Raw genomic sequence first — 19816 nt, forward strand, 5'->3', positions numbered from 1 at the left:
TTCTGGCTCCTGTCTGACGCTGGCAGAAAAGAGCAGGCGGGCACCAGCGGCCACACGAGCGCTCTCGTGCCCCCTAGTGGTCAGAGCGGCCTTGGCAGATTCCGGCAGAATGGCTAATCTTTCAAGCTAATCGTTCAATGCTCTTTGAAGCCTTGCTCTTTGAAGTCCTCCTTCCTGCTCGCCTTTCCCCCCACCCCAAGCCCAGCTAGCCCACACCTCGACTTTATAATAACCTGAGCAGGGTTCATCAGAGCTGTGCCAGCTTAACTTATTTACATGTGTGTGGGTGCATGCCGCCCGTGTGTGTGCGAGGTTGGGAGCCGCCATGTACGGGCACCGGGAACCCAACCCAGGTTCACAGAAAGAGAAGCCAGCGCTGTTAGCCACCGAGCCATCTCTCCAGCTCCCCTGACCATTACCCATGCCCCACCCCAACTCGTCACCTCGGTAGGTACTGAGTACAATCTGCCCAAGTTCTAAGACCATCTGCCCCTCCCTCCCCTCCCCCTCCCACCTGACGGGCTTCTTCGCTGTATGTTTTTGGAGCAATTTAAACTCCCAGTTTTTATTTATTTATCTATTTATTTATTTTGTTCTTTGTGAGTTTCACATCATGCATCCCCTCCCACTGATCTCCCCAACCCTTTGTATCTGCCCTCCGTCCTTGCAACCTCCCCACAAAAGAAAACAAAAAATGAAATAAACAAAGCATAGAAAACATCTCGGTGTGGAAGCCGCAGTGTGTCCCAGAGTACACACACCCTTCCGTCCACACATCCTGCAGCTTTGGGCCAGCAGGACCGTCCCTTTCACATGATCCAGCAGGTCACAGATGGGGTAGATGTCCTCACAGATAGGGTCACATGTCTCCGTTCTCTGGAAAGGTACTAAGAGGCTTTAGCTTAACCTGGACCTAAAACTCAAAACTATGGGCTTTAGAAGACATATAGTTTACAAAGTTAATCTGATCCTTTCACTGCCACCGTGCCATGCCGGTCGTGGGCACTGACCCTCTGGAGCTTCGTGCCCCCAAATGAAATGTTTTCTTCTGCAAGTTGCTGTGGTCACTTGGCAAGTGACGATAGTGACTAGAGGAGAATGTTGGAGACCGGCGGGAGGAGGCCGATCCTAAAAGTACATATGCTGTGCTCTCCTGGAGGTGGCTAAGCAGGAGTCAGAGTTTGCTGGGATCCTCAGGACTTCCCGTCTTTTGTTCCATAACTAGGGGGTCCCTGGCTGAGCAAGGACCCTAAGGCCGTGGGTCATCACAGGCTTTGTGTGCTGAGTAACTCCGGTATGTGGCTCTCCATTCATGAAGCACTGAGGTGGAGTCAGCCATTCCCCAGCAGACCTGTAATCCTAGCACTAGTCAAGTGGGGATGGGGGGGGATTAGAACATTAAACATCCTCAGCTACACCCCATGTGTGAGGACAGCCTGGGCTACATCAAACCCTGTCTCAAAGAAAGAACAGCAAAGTATGCCCCCTCGCCAGCAGCCCTATCCATCCCGTCTTTCTTGATGTGCTCCCAGGAGCTAATGACACTTCAGAATCCCGGCAAAATGCCCCTCTCCAATCACTTCTTGTACAAGAAGGCGGAAACAAACACCGCCAACCAGGTTCACTTTCTGAATGGCATGAGCCCTTTCCCCAGCATAGGTCTCTTACTCTGTCTTACCGTGGGAAAGGGTCTATGTCAGACTTAATCTTCCGTGAGGCACATAGTGGTATCTTAGCGTTTCCATTGCTGCAACAAAACATCACGACCAAAACAAATATCTTTGGTTTATTTGTCTCACCGTTCCATATCGATGTTTCACGATAAAAAAAAAAAAAAAAAAAAGCCAGGGCAGGAACCTGGAGGCAGGAGCTGATGCAGAGGCCATGGAGGGGTGCTGCTTACTGGTTTGCTCCTCATGGCTTGCTCAGTCTGCTTTATTATAGAACCTAAGATCACCAGCCCAGAGACTGCATCACCTACAGTGGGCTGGGCAGCCCCCCCTCCCCCGCCGCCCTGCATCAATCACTCATTAAGAAAATGTCTTCCAAGCTTGTCTACAGCCAGAAATTATGGAGGCATTTTTTTTTTTTAATTGAGCTTCCCTCCTCTCAGATGACTTTAGCCTGCGTCAAGCTGACAAAAAAAATCATCCAGCGCAAGTGGGCTGTGTCTGAGACTCAGCTGAAATGGAAGCCTAAGGCACACTTGGAAAACAGCTTGACAGGAAGCTGGGGCACGATCAGTCTGCAGAATGCTTGCCTTGCAAGCAACAGTACCAGAGTTCTATCCCCAGGACCTATTTTAAAAGGCTAGTCTAGGCATACGGTTACCGCGTAATTCAAATGCCGATTTCTGTATCCTCCGTGTCCGGGTACAATCCTTGTTCTGAGAATCTTCTGTCTCCATGGTGTGTAAACACTGCTTCTCAGCTGTCAATAAGGCAGCTTACAGCCAATCACTGAGCAGGGAGAGAATAGGGCTGGACTTCCTGCCAGTCAGGGGAGGAGGAGTTAGAGGAGGAAAGAGGGGATTCGGCCGTGGGTGAGGTCGATCAGGCATCGGGGGAGGAGCTGTGCAAAGCTACGAAGTGCAAGTATCTCTAGGATGCACGCTGGGAGGAAACCAAATTATCTTAGAGGGTTTAGGGTAGAGTAACAACTGTGCGGTTATTGTGTTGTGAAGCTTGTTATCAAACAAATATAAAAGTCTCAATTGTTTGTGTGATAGCCAGGTTAAGAGAGAAACAAACACAATTTTATTTCAGCAATGGAAAGCAAACTAATACAAATGGAGGGTTTTATATCAGGGGTTTGAGAGTTTACTCTTGGCACCTGGATGGCTAGTTGGTCTCTGCTCTTTCCAATTGGTCATGTCCTCAAGGTGTAGTCAGCCATGTCTAAGGCCTCATCTGTGCTGGGAGGGTCCCCCAGCACTTACGCACAGGCTTGTTCTGTGACATCCAAATACTATATAAGAACTTGGTAGCCTAACCTGAAGCACAGTATATGGGTTCCTGCCTCCTAAGTTAGACCCTTCTGGAGATCTGAGTAGCTCCTTGGAGTCTAATGGAAAGTGACCTTTGACCTGGAGACTTCCTGTCTCTCTTATCCAGGTTTCTAGCGCAGGCTTCTCAAGCGATGCCTCATTTAAATGAAGCCCCCAAGCCAAGAAGCATGAGGGGCAGGTCAGAGCATAGGCTTCTGACCTCTTGGTGGTCCTGCCTGTCTTGCTTTCATCACAATCTGCCCTCAGTGTCCACATCACCTGCGTCAGGGGCCCTGAATTCTGCATTCTGGCCCTGAAGATCCCCGTGTCTGCGGACTGGGTCCTTCTGAGCAATTCTTGCGCAAACCGAAGCTGAATTTACCAACTCATGTAACAGCTCCGGAATCGCCCTCCACAGGAAGACCTTGGACACCCTGCTTTCAGGTACCTCTTGCACTGTGATAGGGGCTCAGAAGGAGCAGGAGGGAGACACGGGGGGGGGGAGGGTTCTGCGATGCCAGCTCTTTCACTCCGTCTCTCGGCAGGGTCACGGAGCTGAGAACATTGACAGACCCTGCCTACTTCTACTGGACGTGGGCCATGGCCAAGCCGTCATGGATACTGTCTAGGCAATACTTCTCATTTCACCAGCCAGCTTTTCTTCTAATTGCTCTTTTCTTGGCCATCGTTGGCTACGGCTACTGGAACCAGAGGAGCCAGATTCACAAAAGTGAGCTAACCAGGGCAAACATGGCTGAGGCAGAACGTTACAGACTGAAAGACAAACCCTCATCAAAACTGATATATCCCCAGCCAAGCCTGCTCCAACCCACTAGGAGAGACGTCCTCGTTCTGGCCAGTTGGCTCGCCCCAGTTGTGTGGGAAGGGACTTTCAACATTGACATCTTAAACAACCAGTTCAGGCTGCAGAACGCCACCATCGGGCTGACCGCGTTCGCCTTACAGAGACACACCATCTATCTGAAGCAGTTCCTGACGTCCGCCGAGAAGCACTTCATGGTGGGCCACAGGGTGAACTACTACGTCTTCACGGACCATCCTCCCTCCGTCCCCCACATCCCCCTGCACAAAGGGAGGAAGCTGACCGTCTTCCAGATCCCAGGTCATGACCTCTGGCACGACGTCTCCATGCAGCGCATGGAGTTCCTCAGCGTTTATGCCAACCAGCGTTTCCACAGGGAGGTGTCCTACCTGGTGTGTGCCGACGTGGACATCAGCTTCCAGCATGACGTGGGCGTGGAGATTCTCTCTTCCTTGTTCGCCACCCTCCACCTGAGCTTCTACATGGTCAACCGGGAGCTGTTCCACTACGAGCGGCGGCCCGCGTCCCAGGCCTACATCCCGGAGGACGAGGGGGACTTTTATTACACGGGGTCCTTATTTGGGGGGTCGGTGGCGGAGGTCCACAGGCTCACGGAAGCCTGTCACCAGATGATAATAAAAGACAAAGCCAGTGACATCGAGGCCGTGTGCTATGACGAGAGTTACCTGAACAAGTACCTGCTTTACCACAAACCCACCAAGATCCTGTCTTCGGAGTACATGTTCAGTGAAAATATAGCTTTAGAGAGGTGGTCCAAGAGTCAGCTGAACCTGTTCAGCCTCATCAAGCCCGTCAAGATTTTGGACTTGCCGAAGAATTACACGCGTACACGTGGTGACTTCGCTGAATAAAGGCATCTGCAGAAACTACTCAGAGAGAGACAGAGAACGGTGGGCAGCGAGCCCTCGTCGTCGTCGTAACACTCCCTGTCTTTTGATTTACATGAATGAGTCCCTGAATGGATGTATGTGCACCTCATGTGTGCAGTGCCCACAGAGACCAGAAGGGGGCGTCTGACCCCCATGGAGCCGGAGTTAGGGATGCTTGCGCGTGTGAGTTCTGGGAACCAAACCCTGAATGTCTGCAGTGCCTGCGCTCAACCACCAAGCCTTCTCTCTAACTCTACACCGCCAACATGCTCTCTTCATTTAGGATCAGACGTAACAGAAAGGGTAGCCCCACTTCTTCTCCCTGAATGCTGAGGAGAGTTGTCTCCCATCCAATCCCCAAATGTAGCAGAGCACCATAACACAGACACACACGCACGCACACACACACATACATACATACACATACACACACAGAAGAAAGATCTCATCATCGTGTGGAAGACCATGATTTCAAAGGAAGACCTTCTAGCCCTCAGCTGTCTCTCTGTCCCTGTGCAAGCTGTAAGGCCGGTCTCCCTGTCATTCGCCTGCCTATCCTGGTCACTCACTTTTCAGCGTCAATGTTGTGATTCGTTTCCTGTCAGTAGGAAAACCGTGCTTGTAGCAGCCAACAGGAAGTCTGTGTTGTCGTGAAAGCCCAGCTCTGACAGTTAAAAGTGGTTTTTAATGGGGCAGCAGAGGTGGCTCAGTTGGTGAAAATGCTTGCTACACAGACATGAGGACCCAAGTTGCAGCACTCACATTAGAAAAACGAAACAAAACAGAACAAAAAAGCAAACAACAAAACTCCCAGGTGCTCGGGCAACCATATTGCTGAGATTTTATGGGTATAGCTTCTGGATATAGGACACATCCTCAGAGCAGATGACCTGGTCCTCTGCCCCCTTCCGTGATGTTCCTTGGGAGTTAGGTGTTCCCTTGTAGATGTATCCAATGGGTCTGGCCAGCCCCTCCCACCCCAGGGTAATTATCTGTGATGTTTCCATCTGAGGGAAAGGAAATTTCTTTGATGAAGGGAGAGTGCTACTTTTTGTTTTGTTTTTGTTGTTGTCTGTGTTTTGTTTTCTTGTTTTTGTTTTGATACAGGGTCTCTCTGTGTAGCCTTGGCCGCCCTGGACTCATTTTTGTAGACCAGGTTGGCCTTGAACTCACAGAGCTCTGCCTGCCTCTGCCTCCCAGGTGCAAGGCTCAAAGGCGTGTACCACCGCTGCCCAGCTGAGAGCTACTCTTGTCTGGGGGTATAAAGTTAAGTATTTAGAATGCAGTTAGAAATGATGGCGGCTTAGGAAACCGGCAGAAGTAGGTCTCTCTACGTTCCATGACCTCAGCTGCCCAAAGTAGTTGACTAGGCTTTTGGTACCAGGCATGAGTTCCCTTCTTCTGAGCTGGAAGTTCAGTTGGACGGCTGTTGGTTGCCACTGAGATGTCGGTGCCACTATTGCGTCTTTGAGGATACCTTTCCAGGACTGTCAGAGTTGTGGTTCAGGGAGGAGGGTAGGACTGTTGCTTGCTTTTCTCCCACACAGTACTGTGCAGGCTCATCCTCAGGGAGGAAGCTTCTGGCTCAGCTCTAGCTCCATTCCTTCCAGCCCCACATCCGTTGCTGCATGTCGTCTTCAGCGACAGGGACTCACCTTTTGCTTCTGGGAGACAGGCAGGGGCAATGGCAGTCAGCTCTTTGGGCAGTCACTTGGACTCCACCTGACCAACAACTCCAAAGGGAGTTTCCCGTGCCCGGTGCTGGGCTTTTGTTAGAAAAGCTATGCTATTGTCAGCCCAAATACTGTAACTCCCCTTAAACTCTGAACATATGTATATTCACACACTTACACATATTAAACGTAATTTTAGGTGAATGTGAACTAATATTCCCTATGGCCTTTTCATACAGGCTCAAGTGTTGCTTGTCTCTCTTCCTTCCCTCTCCTTCACTATTGCCTTCCTTACCCACACTTCTAAGGTTCCCCCTCATTTTCCCACTTCCCCTTCCATAGCACCCAGGTCCTGCTACCCTCCTCTAGAGTTCCCCCCTGCTACCCACCACAGTCCTCTTTACTTCCCTGGTTTCTGTGGTTCCTCCCGGTTATAGGCTCACACCCGTGCCAGTGGCCACGCCAGTGTGAATAGGGGAAATCTGACAAGGCCCCAGCCCTTAATGAAGGTGTACGGGCAAAGAATGGCTCCTGAGAGGGGGAGAATCAGTCCTCCCCAGGGATGAGCCCCTCACTGGTTATCCAGTACCAAGTGATCGTCCCTAAACACACACATACATAAGCAGCGCTAAGTGGATTCAGCAAGTTGTATTTACATATTGATTCATTTGTGTGTGTGTGTGTGTGTGTGTGTGTGTGTGTGTGTGTGAAAATAAAAATAAAGCAAAAGGGTCCATTAATTACAGAGGAAGCAGGGGCACATGGGAGGAGTTGGAGGAAATGATGTAAATACAATATACATATGTGAAATGTGCAGAAATGTTCTGTCACCACTGGCAAGGAGAAACAAGAGGGTCCCTGGAGTGCAGTGGCTGGCCAAGGCCAGCTGAGTCTGTGAGGTCCAGGCTCAGTTACAGACCCTGTGTAAAGAGATTGATAGGGAAACACACACACACACACACACACACACACACACACACACGGTGACTTTTATGTATGATCCTTATACTGCTACAAAGCAGGCGGAGAAGTCAGTTATTCTCTTAGGTGGCTAATGTATTTAACAGTTTCAGGGCCATCTCGACCCCGTCCCCTCCACCTCCACCCTCAGCCCCATCCTGTCCACACCTGTCCCCAACGCCTGCCAGCATCTTTCCTAATGTGCACTGTGCTGCCTCTAAGAACACTCCATTTCATTTTTATCATGGTTTTAGCACGGTTCTGTGACTTTTTGTTTTGTTTTGGTGCCCGGTTCTACCGTCAAAGATCCATTTGATACACTTATGGAAGTTGATTCCCAAGCTCCGTGTTTGCTTATTGAGCCATTCAGTTGTCTATTGTTTCACCATCGTCACAGCATTTTGATGAATGTGGCTTTATTGTACATCTTAGGTTGGATGGAGAAATTCTCCAACTTCCCTTTCAATATTATGGATAGGATTAAGGCTGTTTGTGTGTAGCCACTGATGGACCAGCCTGACTCCATTTTAAGATTAGAAGCCATTTTATCAAGGTCATTTCTGTTTTCTGGATTTGACTAGCCCTTGGCCCGTTTTCTGGATTTTAACATGTTCCACACCCTAACCCTAACCTCCACCCTCTAAGTCGCTCTGCTAAATAACTGAAGTGTTCTGCCAAGTTCCTGTGCAACCAAAAGCCCTAGAAAATCCTCTACTCTTGCAGTTTTGTAGTGGCTAATATAAGCCCCATCTTCTCCTGCGTTTAAAAAGATATTTTTCTCAAAACCCACTTTAGGGAGATAGCCTCGTCTGGTTATCTTGCTTAGTTTGACGACAAGGATTGGTTAATGGTCTTTGCTCCTATTGGGTAAGACCAGCGCCAGCCACGAAATAGCTAACACTTCCAGGGAAGCCCAGAGTGACGCCCTGCTGGGCTTCAGCAGGTGAGTTTCAGGCCTAATTGTGAACCAAGAGTGAAAGGGCAGCATCTTACACCTGGATCTCAGCACTTGAGAGGTAGAGGCAGGAGGGTCAAGAGTTCAAGGGCAGCCTGGGCTACACAAGATAATGTCTCTATAAATAATAGATCCCCCCCAAAAAAAACTGTTTTGGGAAATGTTGGTCGAAACCACACGTAACCGCTAAAGGCATCTTTCCTAATATAGGTTGCGCTGACCTCTAAGAATGCCTGCTTTCATTTTTGTCGTTTCTAAGAGAAATTTGTTTATAGTACCAGGTTCTAAATTTCGATACATCGTCCTTCAGAGGCGATTGTTACTATTCTTAAAGCTTTTAGGTCAAGTGTGTTTCTCTGTCAGACATTTTGCACCCATTAAGCGCTGACGGTTACTCGGGGTTACCTGTCTTCACCCCCACAGTCTGCGGCAGTAAACAGATGGCCATCAAAACCGAGGAGAAGTGTGGGAGGTGTTCCAGCCCGAGCTGGGACGGCTGGCAGGGGTTGGGGATGGAGGATGGGGTGGGGGGGATGAGGTTGGGATGCGGTTGGGTGTAGCGAACAGAGCGGGCAGGAGATCCGCACGAGGAAATGGCCCACGAAGAGTCAGTCGTGCGCCGCCACGTGCTCCGTGAGGGGCAACCTCAGAGGGGTATTCCGGCTGCGAGCTCCTCCACCCAGCCCGGGTTGGAACCCAAGACTGGAGCGCCAGGAGCGCAGAGCGCACGCGCGGAGGACACAGAACCGGAAGCAAACCGCGAGATCCAACTGCCAACCCCCAGCGTGGCTGCCCGGAGCTTCTGACGTTCCCTAGCTTGCCAGTGCGGTGTGTGGGCCCGCTGTGGTCAGGGGAGCCCCGCAACGCTTGGACATCACTCAGGTCCGCAGGCCCCTGGCCACCTGCCCGCTTGCGGGTGAGGGAGAGGTTTTTTGTTGTTTTTTTTTTTTTTTTCAGACTGTGCCCTAACCCCGCATTCCTCACAAAGGGCTCTCAGAGCCAAGTGCAACAAGAGTTCCTTGGTTTCTCCCAGGGATATACATGTACAGGTGAGAGGTTTACAGTGAGTCCTCCACCAGTTTGCATAGCACTTTTTTGGAGCCTGGATTGATGGTGGAGCTTGACGGCACAGACTGTTCGGCCAGTGACGTCCCTGCACCCTCCTGTCTGTGCCTCCCAGTGCCGAGATGTCAGGCTTGTGTCGGGGGAGGTCCCCAGCGATGCTGTGTATGATGCTAGGCGAGCACTTCCATAACGAGGCTGAGGATGTGAGCCCGGGTCCTCATGCTTGCACAGCACGCTCTGGACCCACTGAGCCTTGCTCCCGCCCCCGCGGCCCACGCTTGTAAGCCCAGAGACTGGAGAATGGTGTGGACACATTTAAAGAGGTTAAATCCATTTTTGAAAAGGTGGGTGGGGCAGCTGGGCGTGGCGATGCTCGCCTTTAATCCCAACACTCAGACAGGCAGAGGCGGGCGGATCTCTGAGAGTTTGAAGCCAGCCTGGTCTACAGAGGGAGTTCCAGTACAGCCAGGGCTATACAGAGAAACCCTGTCTCAGAAAAAAATAAGAAAAGGGAGTGGAAAACACCAAAAGTTACTTTTTAAAATATGTGGGAGTGTTTCACCTACACGTCTGTCTGGCCACCCTGAGCTTGCCCTGCCCAGAGAGGCTGGAAGAGGGTGCCGGATCCCCTGGAACTGGGCTGCAGGTGGTTGTGAGCCACCACGTGGGTTCTGGGAGCCTAACCCAGGTCCTCTTAGCTGCTGAGCCATCTCTCCAGCTCACAATCTGGCCTTCCAAGAGGGATTCTGCAAGCTCTGTGCTGTCGCGTCCCGCGTTTTATAGAGCTTCTCCTAATTTGTTCCCCAATACGAGGTTTGCAAACGAGACACCCCAAGTAGGAAGAGGGTTATTTAGGAAGAGGGAGGAGAATCAAGAGGGCGAGAGGGGTCAAGACAGGCCAACAGGGCGAATACGTATCCGTGTCCGACTGTCTTACTGAAACCCCTCCTCTTCTTCTGGAGATGGAGGCTGCTGTAGTCCAGGCTAGCCTTCGCCTTGCTACACAGCTAAGGCGCACCACCATGCCTGACTCATAAGGGACGGAAAGTAAACTCCAGGTCTTATCCATCGCGCTAGGCCAGCACTCTGCCAGCTGAGCTGCAGCCAAAGCCCCAAAGCCGTTCTTCGGTGTAATGAAGGCACATGAATAAAACGGGAAAAATTTCACAAAGAAAAAAATGGTAAACCAGGGGACGGAGAGACGACTCAGCATGGGCTGCTCTTCCAGAGGACCTGGGTTCAATTCCCGGCACCCACCTGGCAGCTCACACCTGCGTGTAACTCACACCCTCACAGAGACACACATTCAGGCAAAAGCATCGGTGTATATTGTTGTGGCGAATTAAAGGTATCGGGCTATAAATGCTTATTATTAGCCCTATAGTTATTACAGTGTTATGTATCTAACCTGCTGTCGTAATTAATAAAGACACCTGCTAGATTTTATAATTGCCTTATATCACTTTGGGCGAGGCAGATAATTCCACCTACACTAGCTCATATCTCCCAGCCCCAATCCCATTCCATCTGCTTCAGTCATTCCTAATTGGTCTATCTCACACTCCTAATCTCATAAATACTTGCTTCATCTGGATCATTCCTTTTCACGACATTCTCGGAGGACTTCCTCCCTGCCCACGTGGTTTCTTTTCCACACAAACCCATCTCGGCTTCCTCCTCCCTCCTCTTCCTCCCTCTCCTTCCCATGATCCTCTTCCAAAGCCCCTTGAACCTTGGCCACACCTCCCCATCCACCTTGCCCAGCTGTGTCAACACTTTATTGCTTAAACAGAGAGGCAAATTTTATTTAAATGGTAAATCAGAGCATGGTACCCACATGCCTTTAAGCCCAGCACTCAGGAAGCAAGAGCAAGGGGAGGCACCATGAGTTCAAAGCCAGTCTGGGATACAGAGTGAGTTCCAGGCCAGCCAGGGGTACAGAGTGAGACCCCATCTCAAAACAAACAAAAACGAAAAACCTCTCCAATTTTAATCAAGTATCCATTAATGCCGTACAGTAAAAACATTTTAAAATATTGATTTAAATACTGAGGTTCCAGCCATGGAGGGTTTTCTGCAGACATCAGTGTTTATATGGCTAATGTGACTTACCTTCTTTAACCAGCAGGACGGGTTTGTTTTTTTTTTTATCATTTTGCATTTGCTCTTTCAGGGACCAATGACTGTCAGCATAGCACATCAGACATTTGCCTCTCTAGTTAACGAACCTGTCTACGAGCCATCTTGTCCCGGACAACAAGGGTAGGAAATGTACTTCTGCACGGAAAGTTCCATACTCCGAAGGCGATCATGTCTCTCGCAACCATTCCATAAAGCAGGGTCCTGGCTGAACTTGACAACTTACCAGTATGAATTTTTAACAAATCATATATATGAATTTTAGGTCTTTTTTTTTCCTATCGGGGGAGGGGTGCATATAGGTGTCCTCAGAGGCTAGAAAAGGGCATCAGATTCCCTGGAACTGAAATTGCAGGTGGGGGTTTTAGGAATTCAACCCCAAACTTTGGCAAGCACAGCCCACAAAGCCATCTCTTCAGCCCCAAGGTGTGGTCTGGAGTGCTGTGTATTCAAAGGCTGATTTCTGTGCCCTGAGATCTGGTTACAGTCCAGACCTGGGCACTGTCACCTTTCAGTGATCAGTATTGTGTAAATATTGCTCCCCAAATATCTCTGATTGGTTAATAAAGAAGCTGGACAGCCAGTTACTGGGCAGAGGACATAGGAAGGCTGGACTTCCCTTCCCAGTCTTGGGGTTTCAGGAAGGGATCTCGTGGTGAGAAAAAAAAAAAAGAGGGAGAGAAAGGACATGGCCTGATGCAGCAGAAACAGTCCAAGCAGGACCAATATGGCAAGTAAGTTGGGGTGAGTGGCTGGAAAGGAGCATAGAGGGTTAGATTTGATTGATATCTGCCCAGTTATGGTGCTTGAAGCTTATTAATAAATCTAGTAAAGTCTCTGGGTCATCTATTTGGGAGCTAGAGTGGGTGAATAGAAAAGGCCCCCTAAATTATAACGTATCTTTTCACCAAGGATGCTAAACTTCGACAATTTGATCAAAGCTACCTGAGATAACAACATAGCTTTACTTACTAATTTTTATGCACGGTGAACTATACCAATCAATTTTTGTAACAACTTTGTGGAGTTATAATTCACGTTCTCTGCAATTCACAAGAAGTGCACAACTCACCGAATATTAGTGTATGCATACACAGCCATTGACAAGATTTCAGAACATTTTGTTCACGTCCAAAATGATCCTTCTGTACTCTTCTGGCTGGCTGCGAAAACCACAGCAGGACGTAGTGGCTACTCAGGGCTTGCTCTCCTCTCCGCAGCGGACCTCCACGCACATACCTCTGATACACCTCGTATAAGCTCTTTTCCTGAAGCAGACACAAAGGCACCTGGAGGCACTGCCCTCCAACACACTAGAAGACAGCTGGGAGCAGAGAGTTTGGCTGGAACCAGAGGGGTCCTCGCCTCTTTCAGGGTGGACTGTGGAACCTGATGCCATTTCTAGGGGGCGGGGGGCGGGGGGGATGCTTTTTGTTTTTTTGAGACAAGGTTTCTCTGTTCAGCCCTGGTTGTCCCGGAAACTCACTCTGCAGACTGACCAGGCTGGCCTCGAACTCAGAGATCTACCTGTCTCTGCCTCCCGAGTGCTGGGATTAAAGGCATGTGCCATGTCCTCGGCTAGAAAAGTGCTTTGCTTAGCTGCTGAGTCCTGCTCCTTCTACTGGAGTAAGATGATCCGGTGCTTTCAGCCTTAATGGAGGTCTGAGCAGGTGACAGAGATGTCCCTCTCACCATCCTGTTGGTCACCATGCCCACAGTAGAGGAACATTTCTCCTGAAGAGCAGGTGTTTCCTCCGGGGGTGTTGGGTCCTTCAAAGGTGGACATTGTTTGGGTTGAGTTTATCAAAAGCTAGAATAGAGATGCCCTCAGAGTGGACTCTCCCCCTAAAACAGAGGCGCTCTCTCTGGAGTGAGTACCGCAGGTGCGGAATACATCTCAGCACAGATGTGTTCCCAGCACAGACACGTGTCTCCTTCCACTGCTAACCTCTGCCCTGGAGGCCTGCGGCGCTCTGGCTGTACTCTAGAGATAAGCACGGCACCCTCTGACAGAAGCGGCTGTGGTGCCCTGAGCATCTGACGGACCAGGCGGGTCCCGAGGCCTTGCTTGACGGGACACATTTGCCCTGAAGGAGTTGAGCAGGGCTGCTTCCCCTCCAGCTTGGGGCAGAAGGGCCTAGAACCTTTGGTGCTCCAAATGCATTCTAGTCAGGTACCGTGTGCCTTTTCCTAGACACCCAGGTAACGGGGGGGGGGGGGGACTGACAAACAGAAGAGTCCCTCCAAATTCAGCAATTCAGCGAGCCCGTGAGTGGGAATGGCTTACTCTTAGGCAGCCGTGGCACCAGTGACTTATAAGTGACTTATAAGCAGTGCCCAGAGAAGTCCCATGAGGCCAATTGTTCACCTCTGAGACGCAGGATCAGGAAGCGTGTGGCCTCAAGAGAGCCTCAGGAACCTCTCCCTCCTTTCCCTCCCCCACCACAAGGACTGTTCAAAGGCCCAGCTCAGGAAGGTCTGTGTGGGTCGCCAGAGCCGCTCCACGGCACAGTGGTAAAGGCAGATGGTCAGGTGGGTCGGAGGTGGTCTTCCTGCCAGCAGGAGGGCAGTCTCCAGCACAGTGCGGTGTAAAACTTACGAGACTTTTTTTTTCTCTTACCCAGTCTAGTTCCCAGATAACGACACAGGGCCCCGTCTGATTTATTAATAAGCTTTAAAGAACTACAGCTGGACAGATAGTGACCTAGTCTAACCTGTCTACTCTAGCCTGGCTACCTCCCAGCCACGTGCCCTGTGTCACTTGCCATCTTATCTTGCCTTGGCTGTTTCTGTTCCATCTGTCTTTTTTTTTTTTTAAAGCTTTATTTATTTAATTTATGTATATAGACACTGTTTTCATGCACACCAGAAGAGGAAATCAGATTCCATTGCAGATGGTTGTGAGCCACCATGTGGTTGCTGGGAATTGAACTCTGGACCTCTGGAAGAGCAGCCAGCGCTCTTAACCGCTGAGCCATCTCTCCAGCCCCCCCCCATCTGTCTGTCTTCATAGTGACCTTCTTCTCCTCCTTTTCCTCCTCCTCCTCTCTCTCTTCTCTTCCTCCTCACCGTCCCTACCTGTGACCCCCTGACTGGGATCAGAAGCCCCGCCTCCTCTCCTCTCTGCCCAGCTACAGGCAGATCAACTCTTTATTAACCAATCAGAGAGGATGGAGAACAATTTTTACACAACACTGAGACAGGAAGTTATTCATAGACACGACAGACAGCAGATCTCTGGGCACAGGAATCAGCATCTGAACACACAGTGCACGAGACACCCCCCTCCAACTGTGTGGAGCTGGCACCTCCCACCGGAGTGCCCTAGGGGGACAGTACACGCATGATCTGACAGCATCTCCCAGGACAGGTCCCCACTCCTCCTTAACAGCTCCTACTTGCAACTGGCGAGCGACAGACTGGCCGAGGCTCACTCAGCTCTAAGCGATCCCTCAGCACAGGGCGGGAATTCTGGGTGTTCTCTTCCGCCCTTCCGTTGGGTGCATCTGCTGGGGCTCACTCAGAGAGAAGACAGCTAATACGACTAATGCAGGCTTACCGAACGTATTTAGTCCCTCCCACTGTGGACCTTTGATTGACAGTCCTGCAGTTTATACTGCACTCCTCTCCTCTGTACAGGCCCCTTTCTGTAAGCTCCTACGGTCTTCAGCTCTATTACTTTTAAGCAAGAGCAGCAGGGCCCTGGAGAGGTGTAGGCTGGGCCCGGACATGCAGAGGCAACCATTTAGGTAGCACAGGAGGAAAGTCACTGAGGCCTTCCTGAGTGGCTGCACAGCTCTCAGGCGCACGCGTGCTGTGTCGTCTTTCATTTGTGACACCAAGGGAAGAAGAACATCCCGGTCCGACACACTCACCGGATAAGCACAGAGCTCACCCACAGGGGCAACGCAAACCGGGACAGAGAGCATGGGTCACAGTGGGGCCCTTCAGGTGCAGCAGGGAGACCTTCGCCAGAAGCGGGGACCCAGGGGACACAAGGAACAGAGTGGACGAGGAAGGAGGTGAGCTGTCCCAGAGGGGTGTTTTTTTTTTGTGTGTGTGTTGTCTGCCTCCTAGAGGGTAGTAAGATATTAGAAGAGCCTTCCCAGTCCCAAGACCAGGGCAAGCTGCACTCTCTGGAAGAACTCTTTCAGCTCTTGTTTGGCTAGAAAAGGTGTGTCAGGAGAGTAAGAGAGGGAAAGGGAATCAACCAGCAAAGGAGAGAACCCAGCAGCTCAGCCTCGGGGTTTCCTAAGCTTATACCCCTGTTGCTATTTGCAGAGGGGTGGCACTTGGGGGCAGTTCAAGATGGCAGATTCCAGGAGCCTGAATAACCATCACCCCCTGCCCCCTCCCCCAATCAGGTCCACCTACTCCTCAGCACCTAAACTCAGAGCCAGTGACTTTCTCCGTCTTCTGTCCTGGGATCCTCAAAGGTCAGAGCCAGTGCTGAGGCAAGGCTCAGAGGAGGTCAGGGCAGGAGAGATGAGACTGGGGCAGGGGGCCAATCCTGGGTACCACCATCACTGCGCTAACCAGGCAGCTGGAGTGGCTGCAGCCAGTGAGACACTGTGCTCTATGGTCGGGGGAATAGACCAAGCAGCAGTTCCTTTTCTGCCTTCACAGAGGACTCCCTTTAACCACCTTTCCCTTCCTTCCTACTTGGGAAGCACTATCACACACTCTCGCCCCTCTAGGGCCTCCCTAAGTCCTGAAAGGATCTGCTCCATGGCTACCCTAGAAAGGCATGAGTTACAAGCCTGCCCGGCCAAGATGTGAAGGATTCTGGGTCGGGGAACTTAGCCCCCCCCCCCCGATCTACCCAGATGCCATGCTCCACAGCATCCCTACTGGGCAAGTGGTTTATCCTCGCCTCCTTGCGGGCTCTCGAGCGTTCCACGTGCAGTTTAAGGCACGGAGACTTCTATACAGTTTAAAGCCACTGGCCTTTTGCTGGGGCAGTCGGTCAGCTGGCTATCTAAACTTAGCCAGGTCCCACCTCTCTCCACGTGGTTCTCACTGCCTGCCCCCAGCTTCATGTCTCTGTGAGCCTGTCGGCTCCTCCTGCACTACAGCACACACATTGCCTCATCAGCTGATGCAGGTCAGAGGGCACCAAACACCAGCGTGAACACCAGCCATTCCTCTGCAACTGTCTATGAGCTGTCTTCTCCCAAGTACCAAACAGGACACCATATCTGTGCTGCATGCCCCCCATTTTAGAAGTTTGTTATGGGTTCAGGAATAGCCACACACTGACCACTTGAACACCAGACTCAGACGGATGGAAGTTTATTGAATGCTGGACAAAGACTGACTGGTCAGGGATACAGCGTGGGCGTGAGAACCAGACTGTTTCTAAGGCAGGCTTTATATATATAAACGAGGTAACCACGTGTAGAAAATAAAGGGAGGGCAGCATTACATCATTTTGACCAGTTAAAGCATTTCCAAGTACATTGTATCTAGGTGGTTGCACAAAGTATTGCAAGCTAATTGGCTAGGATATAGGCTTGAGGACTTTCCAGTTCCTCGCCTTTCAGGGAAAAAGGAACATAGCAGGGTATTGTGGTTTTGTTTAAGTAGAGTATATATCAATTCAAACAGGACATTGTATTGAATTGTAAGTAAAAGGCTATTCAAGCTCTTCAGGCAGGCAGGCAGAGCCTGAGAACCTGAACTTAATTTCACTCTAAGGTCAAAATGGAGACCTAAAAACAAAATGGCTACAGTTATGCTAGGTAGTAAGGCCTAGACATGTCTGGACATGTTGCAGTGTTGGTGTGTCTCATCGTGCCCCAGAAACCCCAGAATCCCTTATAATAATAATAATAGACCCACTTTCAGGATACTTTTGAAGTGGGCCATTTACCAAGCTCTGAAACTCTTGGGCCACCCTCCCCAACCCCACCCAACACACAGTCCAACATCAGCACCATTGTCTTTTATGCTTCTACTAGTATGGTCCATTGGGGCACATTGAAAACATTCAACTACTCTCCTAATCCAAAGTCCCAAAGCTCACATTCCTCCAAACAAAAGCACGATCAGGCCTGTCACAGCAGCACCCCACTCCTGGTACAAACTTCTGTCTTAGTTAGGGTTTCTATTTTTGTGAAGAGATACCATTGACCATGGCAATTCTTACAAAAGAAATCATTTAACTGGGGCCTGCTTACATTCAGAGGTTTATTTAGAGTGTTATCATCGTGGTGGGAAGCGTGGCAGAGCTCAGACATGATGCTGGAGAAGGAGCTGAGAGTTCTCCCTCTCAGCAGGAAGACAGGGATCGACTGGGCCTGGCTTGAGCTTCTGAACCCTCCTAGCCCACCCAATGACATACTTCCACAAGGCCACATCTCCTTAGTTCCACTCCCTGAAGCCCATGGGGGCCATTTTCATTCAAACCACCACAAGGTCCATGTGCCAAATTCACCCCACAGCCTGTATGTTGCTATTGTTGGGTTTGGGGTTTTATGTTGGGGCCAGAACTTAGGGCTAGACAACTGATCTGCTATTCATCTATATTTCCACTCTCACAGCACATTTTTGTAATGCTGGCACCCTTTAAATGTGATATAATGCATTTGTAGAAAGAAGAAAAATATATAAAAAAGGGAAAAAGAAATAGAGGAGAATGTTGACCAGAGGCCATATGTCATTAACAGGTTTCTGTCCCAAATAATTTTCTCTGCCAACCCATTGCTTTCTGAGCATTAAAACAACCCACAAATGCATTCCTGGCACAAATGTCAGTGTTGATCTTAAGTCACTGTCTTAGTTAACGGTTCTATCGCTGTGACGAAACACCTGGACCAAGGTATCATTTAAAGTATTAAATTGGGAGCTTGCTTACATTTCAGAGCGCGAGTCCACAACCGTCACGGTGGAAAACACAGGGGCAGGCAGACAGGGCCCGGCTAAGAGCTTCCATCCTGCACGGACATACATGCAGAAAAACCACCCATACGTGTAGTGGGAGTTTTGGTTGTGTAGATGCTTTTGTTGTGGTCCCAAGTGTGGGATGCAGGAATGCTCTGTCCGTAGCCGACAGCAGCCTCGTGAGAGGCCTGTGATCTTTGTCCGCTGATAAACAGCCTCTTGAGACGGCTCCTGATTTTTGTCAACAGGAAGTTGCTTCGTGAAGGGCACGCGTTTTTTTTGTTTGTCTTTTCTGGCTGAAAAGCGTCCTGGTGTGGACTCTGAGAAGGTATAAATGAGAGCCCACAGACAGAGAGCGCTTTGTATTGCTGCACTGTGCTCTACTTCAGTCCTAGAGAGAAAAGGAGAAAAGCTCTGGAGAACTCTGCTGAATATTGCCACTTCTGCTGAATTTGTGTGCCACCGCTGATCCGTGCTGCATTTGCTGGTTTGCTGTTTGGCTGGACTGCTGGAACCCCGACTACAAAAAGTGAAATTGCCCCAAAAAACTACATCTAAAGAAGTCCACATTACCCATCCCAATTAACCTCCTTTCTCTCCTACCTAAGATTGGTGAGTTGGAAGGGAGATAGAGGTGTTTAAGAACCCTAATTAAAGTAGTTTTAAAAAGTCAAAGCCTACACATACACGTAAAAGAAATTAAAATAAAAAGTGACTGCTTTACAAATAAGTAAAAAAAAAGAAAAAGCCCTAGAAAGATAAAATAGCTTGCAGACATCAGTGTGATCCCTAGTCTCACCCATTTCCCTACAAATGAGATAATTTCTTCTTTATGGTTACACAGAAGTCTATTGTAATAACTTGAGCCCATAATAACTTGATTGAGTTCAGCTGTAGTTTGACAGTGCTCTGCAAATTCTGACTTCCATAATAAATGATCTCCTCTTAATAAACATGCTCTTGCTAATTGTTTCCAGTCCTCTGGGCAGAGGGCCTCAATAGACAAGGACTCTAACAGAGCTTGAGTAAAAGGTGCTGTAGGACCCTATTGAGCACATGCAATTTTCAATTCTTTTAATTGTTTAAAGGTATAGGAGCATGGACTCTCACCATATTACCCTGTCCATTAGGTTGCTCTATAAATGGAAAGCCATAAAACTCAATTGTATCTTCTCATTTCTGCCTAGCTTGTTGTAAAAAAGCTTGTAAAGGGGATATAGTTGCTCTTACAGTGGACAAAGGAAAAGGTCCCCTTGTTTTTTTGGGCTACAGCAACTGTAGCCGTCCCAGGAGGAGGGTCCAAGCCTGCAATTGTAAGACCTGGGGTCTCACAGCTCAGGAGTTCAATCACGCCCTTCCCAGAAACTCCCCCAGACCAAGACTCGTTGCAAAAGCAAGAGGTTTATTAACCATTGCACAATGGGGTCACCCCTGCCGGTCAGC

At 49.7% G+C, this 19816-nt stretch overlaps 1 protein-coding gene and 1 long non-coding RNA gene across 3 annotated transcripts; one reads left to right on the plus strand and one right to left on the minus strand.

Moving 5' to 3' along the window:
• Positions 1-629: 629 nt before the first annotated feature.
• On the minus strand, positions 630-2426 carry LOC132647007 (uncharacterized). 2 transcript variants are annotated; one of them, XR_009585300.1, is made up of 3 exons: positions 2332-2426; positions 1679-1747; positions 630-876 (listed from the first exon to the last, which is right to left on the minus strand). It is a non-coding gene; the product is annotated as an uncharacterized LOC132647007 (long non-coding RNA). The 2 variants fall into 2 exon arrangements; XR_009585299.1 differs by having other exon boundaries at positions 630-1365.
• A 109-nt stretch (positions 2427-2535) lies between these two features.
• On the plus strand, positions 2536-7319 carry LOC132647127 (histo-blood group ABO system transferase 1-like). Its single transcript, XM_060366706.1, has 2 exons — positions 2536-3430; positions 3532-7319. The coding sequence occupies exon 2, from the start codon at positions 3587-3589 to the stop codon at positions 4679-4681; it is 1095 nt and encodes a 364-aa protein (XP_060222689.1). The 5' UTR covers positions 2536-3430; positions 3532-3586; the 3' UTR covers positions 4682-7319.
• The last annotated feature ends 12497 nt before the right edge of the window (positions 7320-19816 follow it).

Source organism: Meriones unguiculatus, chromosome 14 (assembly GCF_030254825.1).
Source record: "Meriones unguiculatus strain TT.TT164.6M chromosome 14, Bangor_MerUng_6.1, whole genome shotgun sequence".
In the NCBI taxonomy this organism is placed as follows: Eukaryota; Metazoa; Chordata; class Mammalia; order Rodentia; family Muridae; genus Meriones; species Meriones unguiculatus.